The sequence below is a fragment of the Petaurus breviceps genome, unplaced genomic scaffold (assembly GCF_028583685.1).
Source record: "Petaurus breviceps papuanus isolate PSGF00001 unplaced genomic scaffold, PetGlider_PUasm1.0 90779, whole genome shotgun sequence".
Classification (NCBI taxonomy): domain Eukaryota; kingdom Metazoa; phylum Chordata; class Mammalia; order Diprotodontia; family Petauridae; genus Petaurus; species Petaurus breviceps.
Window position 1 is genome coordinate 11691504 of NW_027187344.1, and position 12103 is coordinate 11703606.

Consider the following 12103-nt stretch of genomic DNA (forward strand, 5'->3'; position numbering starts at 1 on the left):
AGAGAAAGCTGGTCATTATCCCATTCTACCACTTACTAGAGGAGTACCATCTTATGCCAAGCTACTTCACCTCTTTGATCTCTAGTATCCTTATCTTTAATTTTTTTTTTCCTAAGGGAAAGGGACCTGGGGGGATGGGAGCAGGATCTGACATAGGGAACTCCTAGTGTGGAAAACTCCCTCCACCAATGCAGATTATAGTCATAAAAATTTCCCTGAGTCACTGAGAGATTAAATGACTTGCTTACTGTCTACTTACTATATTATTCTGTTTACTCTCCATACTTAGCATAGCTAGTACAGTATGTGTCTGAGCCAGTACTTGAACCCAAGGGTCTTCCTGACTGCAAGGCTGACTCTCTAACCACTGTGTTATCTTAGCTCTCTTTTTATCCATGACATGGGGGATGATAAGAGTCTCACACAACCAGCCACATGGGGTTATTGTGAGGAAATAGCTTTGTAAGCAATAAAGTGTAGAATAAAGATAAGTTACTTATTGAGAGACTAGAGCAGGGCTTGGGAACCTGCAGCCTTGAGGCCACATGTGGCCCTCTAGCTCCAAAAGCGCAGTCCTTTGACTGAATCCAAACTTCACAGAACAAATCCCCTTAATAAAAGAATTTGTTCTGTAAAACTTGAACTCAGTCAAAAGGCTGCGTGCGCACACACACACACATACACACACACACACACACACCCTCTATTTTTTCTGTTTCTGTTTATCTCTTAATCTCTAGTCCAAGGGTGGGGAACCTTTGTCCTTGAGGACATCTGTGGCCCTCTAGGTCCTCAAGTGCAGCCCTTTGACTGAATCTAAACTTCACAGAATAAATCCCAAGACCACACGTGGCCTTTTAGGTCCTTGGGTGCAGCCTTTTGACTGAGTTCAAGTTTTACAGAACAAATTCTTTTATTAAGGGGATTTGTTCTGTGAAGTTTGGATTCAGTCAAAGGACTGCGCTTTTGGAGCTAGAGGGCCACATGTGGCCTCAAGGCTGCAGGTTCCCGAGCCCTGTTCTAGTCTCTCTCTCATGCTCTCATTCTCAGCTCTCTTTATTCTCTTTAGCTTCCAGTTCCCATCCAGAGACAACACACCAACAACACATCTTAGCTTTAAATCTCTTTCTTCATCTTCTCTGACGATGCTTCTCCTCATTTCCCCTACTCCTTTGAAGCCCTGTTAGATATGAGCATTTCCTGAGTCAATTTTGCTTAACTTTTTCTTTGTTACAAGTACGGTTTAATGACTAACATGGGAATATTGCATGCAGATTTGCATAACTGCACATGTATAACCTATATCGAATGGGGGGGGGAGGAAGGGAGAGAATTTAAATTGTTTTTTCATGGAATTGGGGAAAAAACAAACTATTAAAGGGGAAAAAAAAAACAAGTGTGGTTCAGTAGGAGTTTGTGGAGAACATTCTATTTTGGGAAATGTCCATGATATGAAAAACAATAAAACTTAAAAAGAAAAATAAGATGGTGAGGGTCATTCACACCACTTCTCAGATAGGGGAAACAGAGGCCTAGGCAGAGTCTACGAGGAAGAATGTAGTGTAGCTATTAAGCTTTAAAGAAAGATAATATGTTTTCCATTACCTCTGCCAGTAGGACAGGAATCTTTGGGCCAGCAACCCTGAAGGTCTTCCCCTCCTAGTTTGATTTATTTTTTATTTGGGGGGGGGGGTGGAATTAAAGAGGCATCCCTTAAAGAGACCTATTCACTTCTTAAAGAGGCCTATTCACTGAATGGGTGTTGCCTCACTCAAAGTGAGAACTTGAAAAGATCATAGCTTAAAAGGGCCAAGGTCTCCCCTTGCATCCTGATCAGTATCCAGTCACTGGACCCAGATGACTCTGGAGGAGAAGATGAGGGTCGTGACTTTGCACAGCCTCCCTCCCTCAAGTGAAAGCCAATTGCAAGTCATGTCATTATCTCCCGGATGTCATGGTCCTCTTCAAGAACGAAGGATAAACCACAAGGACAGGAATGAGACAAATCTGGGGAGGGTAAGGAGCAAACCCCCCTAGCTGTCACTAAAGGGACAAACCAAGTAGTCACCAAACCACTACCTTGTTTCTTTATAAGCTCCAGGAAAACTGGGGAGGCTTCGTGGCATCCTTTATGTCCCTCAACTCCAGGACTCTTCCTGATTTGGGGACCAGCCTAAGAGCCCCTTCCTTCACTGGCCCCAGGTATTACATGCACTGATGCATGTTTTGCTCTGTTTTCTTTTGTTTTTTTATTCTACTTGGAGTCTGAGCTTTTTGAGCACAGAGTTTAAATGTATGGATTTATGTATAATGACATGCTAGTGAAAAGCTTGCAAATCTAGGGGACAGCAAGTCTGCCCAAGAGTCAGGAAGACCTCGGTTTATTTCCTGCCTCTTTCAAATATTGAGATTGGCTGTATGAGTCTGGGCAAGTCATTTAACCTCTCGGGTCCCAGGTAACTCTCTAAGACTATGAAGCTACAGAACAGTTGTAGATTCACATTGATAGAGGGAATTTCTTCACCAGCATTCTCTTTGCCAATAAAAATCACAGGTTCATTAGGTGGAGCAGTGAATAGAGCACAGGCCTTAGAGTCAGGAGGATCTGAGTTTAAATCCAACCTCAGACACTTAATACTTACTAGCCGTGTGATCTTGGGCCAGTCACTTAACCCCAATTGACCTGCCTTCCCCCCTCCAAAAAGCCAAAAAGAATTTTTTTTTTAATCACAGGTTGATGTGGAAAATGACACCCCCAGAACATCAGGCAGCATTTCATTGTACTAGTTAAAATCTGACAGTTTTAACCAAGTGCCTACCTTTTCCCCATCTCTACCCTCAGACTTGGACCTCTGATTCTCCCTTCCAATAAGCCATAGTTATTGAGATTTAGGTGAGCCCCAGCCCATAGGTTCCACACTGCTTCAGCCTTAGCAAAAGTGTGTGTGTGTGTGTGTGTGTGTGTGTGTGTGTGTGTGAGAGACAGGGGATCATAGCATGTTAGAAGTGGAAAGGCCTTAGGGATCCCTTAGTCTAGACCCTTTGTTTTTATAAATGTGGAAACAAAGGCTCAGAAAGGGTCAAGTGTCTTGTCCAAGGTCATAAAATAAGTTACTGGCAGAGCCAGGGCCCAGGTCTTTTGGCTCTTGATTCAATATTCTTTATAGCTTACCTTGCTGCTTTCTTTAATGAAATTGCATTGACTGGGAGCTGAGCCCAGATCTCCTTTGTAGGAGACAAGCATTCTGCCTGCTGTTGAACCAGAGGAGCTCGTGGAAACAGGCCTGGGGTTTGAGGTTGGGACTGTCCTGAGAGCCACCTCCCTCTCTCCCTGTACCCAGAGACAGATTGTACTTGGAGGAGAGAAGGAGGGAGACATCCAGCACCTTGGCTGAACCTGAAGCAAACCTTGGGGAGAAGGGGGACAGGATGGGTATTTTCCCCCACACCTCTATTTCAGGATCTGGAGTCTAATGAACCAAAAACCCCAGGTCTGTCTATTAAACTAGGTAGAGCATGTAAATCATTTTGCTTATTGCTAATAATATTATTATTACTACCCTGCTCACTTGCTTCTCTCCCTTCCACCAACAGGTATCATATGGGGTAGAATAATATGGTAGAGACAGGGGGCTGTCTAGCACTCCCACCCCTCATCCCCAGTAATGGTTCCTCCCGTCCCTGCTCCACACCCCTTTGCTGTGCCTGGCCAAGGGCCTGGGGCATCTGGGACTCTGCTGCCTGGCCAGGGATGCCAGCTCGCCCACTGCTGAACCTTCTCTAGCTGATGGTTCCCACAGTGCAGGAATCCAGCTGTTCTCTGCCAACACAGCTGGGCTCAGTCAGCCTCGTGCTGCTGTTCTGTTTAGATGGGGGATGGGCAGGTCGGGGGAGGAACAGATAGAGAGGACCCTGTGGGGAGTGGAGATGGTGGGGAGCAGGTAATCAGAGCCTCCAGAGCTCAGGGGATCTTTTTTGAGCTGGGGGTGGTGATGGTGATAGTGGGGGTGTTGAATCATTTTGCAGTAATCTCAGTGGGAGCTGAGGTTTCTGAAACACAATGCATGTTTCCCCTTTTCCTCTCCTTGCTTTTGCATGTGGCTTTCTAGACCATGTGTTGGTGATGACTCAGCCACAGCCTTATTTGGTTTTTCTTTTTAACCACTCTCTCTCCTAGGTTGGGTTTGGCAACTTCCTGCCTTTCCTGTGCTCCTGGGTTTCTTAGACTTCAGCCCAGAGATTCCCTTCATGATGGGAAAAGGAGGGTTGTTAAAGATCAGACCAGCTCCACAGGACAATCCCATTGGGCAGCAGGCCCGCCACCGCCACTGCAGGCTCTCTGTTCTCTTTGTGGACAGGGAAGGAGGGGAGAGGATATCTTCACTCGATGGCCAGGTTCTGTAGGGAGCCCCAGATTCATAACATGGGGTCCCTCCCCTGCCCTCAGCATTTACACAACTAATGATTGTACAGTTCATCAGGCATTTATTAAGCACCTACTGTGTGTCCTGACTTCCCTAGTTGTGCTGAGGGTGCCTTAATACTCCCAGTCACCTCAGGCTGTGTTGGGCTCCTCCTCCCTCTCCGTCCTGCCATATCCACTTAGTCACCGAATTAGAACAATCCTTTTGCAATCTTTCATGTCTGTCTCCTGCTTTCCATGCCTGCTTCTACCGCCCTGGTCCCAGCTCTGCACTGTGCTAGGCACTGGGGAAATAAAAACATTAGATAATGATAGCTAGCATTTAGATAGCATTCCAGGCTTTACAAAGCACCTTACAAATATTAGTTCATTTAACCTCACAACAACCCTGTGAATTGGTGCTGTTTTTATCCTCATTTTACAGAGAAGGAAACTGAGGCAGATAGCATTTAAGTGGCATGGCTAGGGTCACGTAGCTAATTAAGTGTCAGAGGCTAGATTTGAACCCATGTTTTCCTGACTCCACATCCAGCACTTTCTCCACTGGGCCACATGGTCCCTGCCCTCACAGAACTTCCAATCTTTGGGGGGATATGACAAATGCAAGATAACTATAATGCCAATGCATATGTTAACAACCACCAGAAAAAAAAAAAAAAGCCAAACTCTGTAATACAATATAGCCTAGTGGATAAAGGGCCAGCATTAAAACTAGGCCTATCTGAGTTCAAGCCCCACTTCTGACTTATATAAGCTGTGTGATCCTGGGCAAACTGGGTAACCTCTTATTGCCTCCAGGCAACTTCCTAAGACTATGAGTTAAAGATTTGCATTGGTAGGGTTGGGGCTTCTTTACCAGAACATTCCTACACTGATGAAATCCTAGGTAATTAAAATATGAATAACATTCTAATGTTTTTAATAGTATTTTATTTTTTCCAATTACATGTAAAGACAATTATAACATTCATTTTTTAAAATTTAGGAAAAAAAATTTGAGTTCCAAATTTTCTCTCTCCTCCCCCCTAAAAAGGTAAGAACTTTAAATGTTATATATGTGCAATTGTGGAAAACCTATTTCTGTATTAGTCAATAACATATTAATGTTGGAGCAGCATAAGCAAGGTGTTGTCTGAGCCCTAAGGAAGGAAAAATTATGACTGACTTGGTGGAATTTGTTGGAATCAGGGAAGGCTGCCTGAGGAACCCGGCTCTTCACAGTTGATCTTTAAAGCACACGGTAGAATTCAGAAGGCAGAGCTGGAGGTGGGGAGGGACAGGCACGGAAGACAATGATGTTCAGACTACAGTCCAGGTTGAGCCTGAAAGACCACCCCTCTCCTTCTCCTGCATCTTCCCTGTTCCCTTTGCCTATGGGATGGACCACAGTACCTAAGACAGTGCCTGGTATGGAGCAGGCCCATAATAAATGCTCATCAATTCATTGAAACGAGCAACAGAAATACAGGACGATAAATATTCTAGCTTAAGATGAGAGGAGGAAAGGGGTCAACGTGAGCTAGTCAGAGAGGAGATCAGGAAGTCTTCATGTAAGTAATGGGATTGAAGGATGGATAGGACTTCATGAAGAAAAGATGCAGGGCCTGGGAAACATGGGATGGCATGAGCAGAGGTGCCTTTGGAATCTGGCACATAGACCATTCTGGAATGGAGGGTTGGATGGCAAGTAGAAAAAGTAGTTTGGGAAAACTAAGTTGGAACCAGATTAGGGAGGGCCTTGAATGCCAGTTGGAATTCAGACTTTTTCCCATAGACAGTGGGGGTCCCCTGAAGGTGTTAGAGCCAGGGAGGTGCATGACCCAAGTGGTGCTTTAGGAAGGTGCACCTAGCAGGAGGCAGAAGAAACCTCAGGCAGAGATGCCAGCTAGGAGACTTTTAGTAAAAGGTAACAAGTCCTAGGACCAGGGTAGTAGTTTCCATCCATGCCTGAGAGTGTAGAAAGCAGGAAACAGACATCAGAGAAGAGTTGATGGGATGTGGTGACTAGATGTGGTAGGACAGAGAGACAGGGAGGAATTAAGACTCTAAGGCTCTAAGCCTAGTGACTGAAGTATGGTCGATACCGTGGTGCTATAAGTCAGGACTCCTGACCCCAGGCTCTTTCTTTCACTGACACAGACCAGAACCTAGGCCAAGCCTGGACCAACTCTCTCAATCCCCTATGTCTTCCCTGCTTTTTCAGCTTATAGATTGGACCCTGAGAAATGCTCCGCTGCCATTCTGAGTTGACCCTTCTGTCTCTCTTGGACAGGTATCCCCGAGGATTCCAAGGTAGAGGGCCCAGCATTCACTGATGCCATCCGCATGTACCGTCAGTCAAAGGAGCAGTATGGGACCTGGGATATGCTCTGTGGAAACGAGGTGCAGGTGAGGCCCAGGAGAGATCTTGGGGGTAGGCAGGGCTTGATGCTGTCTTTGGATTTGCATCAGCTAGGAAGAGCTGTCGGGTGGATTTTGAAGTAGGGAGAGTGGTGGGAGCAAAAAGTGATCATTACTGGTTTGATGTCAGCATGGCCAGAGGTCTCCAGGGGAGTGCCACAGGGATTGTGCCTGGTCTTGTGCTGTTTGATGTGTTATTTACCTGCATATAAGGCACCAAGGGCATGGTTATCAGATTTAAAGATAACACCAAACTGGAAGGGATCGTTCAAATGCACTGGATGACAGAGTGAGGATCCAAGTGAGGATTAGGAGCATAGAACATTGGACTGAAACTAATAAGAATTGTAATAGGGGGAAATGTAAAGTCTGGAGGTCAAAGCATTAACTTCACCCAATTGTGGGTCCAGGGAGCTATACTTAAGCAGCAGCTTGTCAGAAATTCTGGGCCTTTTAGTGGCCTGCATGGTCCAGTGGTGTTGATGTGTGGTCCTGGAATGTATTAAGGTAAGCCTAAGAGGTGGTAGTGGCACCTTGCTGTGCCCTGCTCAGACTACATCTGGGCTCTTCTGTGCAATTTGGGGGGAATTGAGTTTAGGAAGGGCATTGCTAAGCCAACAAACACCCAGAGGCGGGCAGCCAGCATGGTGAATGGCCTAGTGCCTGGGTGATATGAGGAATGGAGATGTGGAGCCTGGCAAGGACTCAGAGAGGACAAGATCAGTCTTCAAGCATTTGAAAGGCCGTCATGTGGGAACAGAATTAGATTGGTTCTATTTGGCTCCAGAGGAAAGAGCCAGGAGCAGTGAATGGGGGGAGGCTGCCAAGAGGCAGACTTAGTCTGCATGTCAGGAGATGCTTCCTGATGATTGGAGCTGTCTGGGGTCTGGGTTCAGATGGGCCTCTGAGGGGAGAGAAGGAGAACTCCCTCTGTGGGCTGGTCTTCAAACAGAGGCTGGGCGACCTTTGATTGTATATGTCATAGTGGAGATTCTTCTTTTTTCAGGTATGCGATGGGAACAGAGAGTTGTTGAGGCCCCTTCTAAATCTAAAATTCTGTGGTTGGGTGAAAAAGGTAGTCATGTGAGATGAAGCTAGAAAGGCAGCTTGGGGCAAGACAGAAATTAGTGGGAAGCCACTGGAGATTTCTGAGGAGAGTTACATCTTTACATTATTAGGAGAATTAGAAGAATTATGGCACAGTAGATAGAACGCGGGGCCTGGAATTAACAAGAATTATCTTCCTGAATTCAAATTCATCCTCAGAGACCCACTAGCTGTGTGACCCTGGGCAATTCACTTAACCCTGTTTGCCTCAGTTTGCTCATCTGTAAAATGAACTGGAGAAGGAAATGACAAACCACTCCAGTATCTCTGCCAAGAAAGGCCCAAATAGGGTCATAAAGAATGACTGAACAACAGCAAATTAGGAGAACTAAGCTGGTAGCCTGTACAGGTTGGATTAGAGGGAGGACACACTGGAATCTGGGAGCCTGATTTGGGGGCAGTTGCATAGTCCCAAGGAAGGGGAGGAATTCCAAACTGGGGTGATAGTGAGGTTGGAGAGAAAGAAGAGACCAATACATCAGAAATTGAAGAGGTGGAAGCAACAGGAGTTCATGAGGTGTGGAAGATAATCAGAGAATGAGGATTCCAAGGTTTTGAGTCTTGGTCCAAATGCCTAGTAGGAAGCTAGGTGGGTTCATGGATGGAGCGCTAGGCCTGGAGTCAGAAAGACCTGAGTCTAGATTTGGCCTCAGATGCTTACTGGCTGTGTGACCCTGGGCAAATCACTTAACCCTGTTTATCTTAGTTTCCTCATCTGTAAAAATGAGCTGGAAAAGAAAATGGCAAACTCCAGTATCTTTGCCAAGACAAGACTGAAAAATGACTGAAGTGAACCAAATGTATAATGATGGGTCACTGAAGGTGACTCCTGAGGGGCTCTTAAAAGGCCTTTCTCACCTTCTAATGATGAAAAGCTGACATTTCGGGGCAGCTAGGTGGTGCAGTGAATAGAGCACCTCCCTGGAGTCAGGAGGACCTGAGTTCAAATTCAACCAGACACTTGACACACTAGCTGAGTGACCTTGGGCAAGTCACTTAACCCCAATTGCCTTGCTTTCCCCCCTCAAAAAAAAAAAAAGCTGACATTTCTCTTGCTCCTCTGAACTCCTCTTGCCTTGGTGGAGCTTTTTCCTGCCTGCTGCTTTTCCTCCAGCCTGGGACCCTGTTACTATATTGCTTAGGGGCTCTGTGCTATGGAAGCTTGACCTAATCACATAATGATTAGACCTGTTATATTTCCAGCTCAGCAGGTCAAGCTGAGCTTCAATTATAAAACAAGCATTTATTAAGCACCTAATGTATACCAGTACTGTACTAAGCACTGAAGATACAAAGAAAGGCAAAAAAACACAAAAAATGGAAAAAAAAAAGTTCCCTGCCCCAAGGGAGCTCACATTCTCTAGTGCAGAGACAGCATGCAAATATTGTACATACAAGATATCTACAAAGCTGTTGTTCAGTCATTTTTCAGTTGCATCCAACTCTTTATGACACTATTGGGAGTTTTCTTGGCAAAGATACTGGAGTGGTTTGTCATTCCCTTCTCCAACTCATTTTACAGATGAGGAAACTGACGCAAACAGGGCTAAGTGAATTGCCCAGGATCACACAGCTAGTAATTACCTGAGGCCAGATTTGAATTCAGGAAGATGAATCTCCCTGACTCCAAGCCCAGCACTCTATTCACTGAGCCACCTAGCTGCCCGTATCTACAAAGTAGATGAAAGGAAATCTCAGAGGGAAGGCACTAGGAATGAGGGAGATCAGGAAAAGACCTCCTGCAGAAGATGGGATTCCTATTGAGTCTTCAGGGAAGCAGGGTATAGAAGACATGGGGCATAGGGGCCAGCCAGTGCAAAGGTATGCAGTCAGAAGTTGGAGCCTCATGTGTGAGGCACAGCCAGGAAGGCAGGTGCTGCTGGGTTCTACAGAATGTGGAAGAGAGGAAGGTGTAGGCTAGGAAGGAGCCACTTTCAGGAAGTCCCAACATTCTCTGACCGTCTTTCTCTCTTTGTCTGTCTATCTGTCTGGGGCTTTGCCTCCCTCCATCCAGATCTTGAGCAACCTGGTGATGGAGGAGCTGGGGCCTGAACTGAAGAGTGTGATAAGCCCCCGGATGAAAGGCAAACCCCAGGAGAGGCAAAGGCAGTGGATACAGGTGGGCACAAAGCGGGTGGTGGCCTTGAAGTGGCTTGTGGAGTCTTCCTCGACTCCTGAGCTCTCTAAAGGCCTCTCTCACCTTCTAATGGTGAAAAGCTCCCCGGAACCCTTCTTGCCTTGGTGGAACTTTGTCCTGTCTGCTGCTTTCCCTCCATCCTGAGACACTGTTGCGGTATTGCCTAGGGGCTTTGTGCTATGGAAGCTTGGCCTAATCAGATAATGAGCCAATGGGGGAGAGGGGAAGGAAGGAGGAGGGACCGAGGCCCAAGGCTTTGTTGTAGCCTTCACCCTAGAGTGCCTAAGGATTGCATGAGGATATAATAGCACACAGAGCTCTGTGGGCTCCATTAGTCCAAGAGGGATTTTCTGTATAAACCAAGGACCACCTTCACCTTGATGCAGAAGGACAAAAAGGAGTGTTGCTAAGGCAGTTCTCAGAGAGGAAAAGTGACTGTTGTTTTGTTCCTGTAGATCTCAGATGCTGTGTACAGGATGGTCTACGAGCAGACCCAAGCCCACTTTGAGGCCGTGGCTGCCAAGTGTGCAATGGCCCGGCCGGCCATGGAGAGTACCATCCGCACAGATATGGACCAGATCATCACCTCCAAGGAGCACTTGGCCAGCAAAATCCGAGGTACAGCAGGCTGTGACGGCAGGACAGTTGTGAGCACACAGACTCCCTCACTCCATCCTTGCCACTCCCCAAGTCCTTAAGCTCAGGGGGCCTCACTCCATCACATTGCCAAAGCACTGGGCAATGTGACTGAGGCAAAATTGAAATCCTTAAGGACCCAGAAAACATTTAGTTCAGAATTTTGAAAAGATAATCATTTTTGTGGGTTTATTTAATATTCTGATATTTTGCTGTAGCTTCTGACCCTGTGTCAATTCCATACCCTGAAAATCCTGAAGCCTTTTGAATAGATCTGCAGGATCAAAGGGCCCTTAGTCATAGGACCAGGGTTCTTGAGCTGCAGGGGATCCCCATCTGGTGGAACATCCTCTTTCTGAAGATGAGGAACATGAAGTCCAGGAGGTGGGGTAATTTTCCAGGTCCTGTGACTCCAAGACCAGGCCAAACCTTACTACTCTTTGGGACTTTTTGTGCCAAGAAAGGCAATGGGTGATTCTAGTTTCAGGGAAGATTTCTAGGAGACAGAGTGGATTTGAAAAAAGAGTTTGATGGAAGGGGAGGGGGTAGAATCGCTTTGTTTTCTTGAGCTAGTCCATCTCCAGGATCTACCAATGAAGTAAGAAGGGCAGGGCAGACCCATGTCACCCTTGCTCAGGACCTAACCCCAAGCTTTAACAGTTGTTCTCCAGCCCCAGTTTGGGGTCATAGACTTCTCTGGCAGTGAGAAGTCCATGGGTCCCTTCTCAGAATCTTTTTAAAATGCATAAAGTAAAATACATAGGATTACAAAGGAAATAAATTATTTTTAAATACTCCTATCAGAATTAAAAAACAAGATCCTGGGGCCCCAGTTAAGAACCCCTGCTCTCACCTAATGTAGTTTTGGGAGAAGTGATGGGTAACTGAGATGTGGGTGGGGAGGACACAGGCCAAGGCGGAGTTTGACACTGTCATTCTATCCCATCTCATCCTTCTTGGCTTAGCCTTTATCCTCCCCAAAGCTGAGATCTGTGTCCGAAACCATGTGCAGCCATACATCCCCTCCATCCTGGAGGCCTTGATGATCCCCACCAGCCAAGGCTTCACTGAAGTTCGCGATGTCTTCTTCAAGGAGGTCACAGACATGAACCTGAATGTGATCAACGAAGGAGGGATCGATAAGCTTGGAGAGGTAAAAGCCCATGATGCCCACATCACTGGCGAATGACCACATAGGCATAGGGCGCTGTCTTTGATAGAGTCACAGAGGCAGAGAATGTCAGAACTGAAAGAGGCTGCACAGACATTAACCCAGAATTACAGATCCCAGGGAGGGGATTGTGGGGAGAGGTAGGGGCCTTAGAGAACATTACATGGGAATGAGAGTGAAATGTTTTTCTTGCATAGAGTATGGGAAAGGTGTGGTGTGGTGAGAAAAG

At 46.3% G+C, this 12103-nt stretch overlaps 1 protein-coding gene across 2 annotated transcripts in view; it reads left to right on the plus strand.

Moving 5' to 3' along the window:
- Window positions 1-12103, plus strand: part of NIBAN2 (niban apoptosis regulator 2) — a 106499-nt gene that overhangs the window by 78997 nt on the left and 15399 nt on the right. For both annotated transcript variants that reach the window (XM_069069559.1, XM_069069558.1), the window contains 4 exons: window positions 6696-6811; window positions 9945-10049; window positions 10523-10685; window positions 11669-11856. In XM_069069559.1, coding sequence (XP_068925660.1) covers window positions 6696-6811; window positions 9945-10049; window positions 10523-10685; window positions 11669-11856 — 572 coding nt within the window. The remainder of the gene's footprint in view (window positions 1-6695; window positions 6812-9944; window positions 10050-10522; window positions 10686-11668; window positions 11857-12103) is intronic.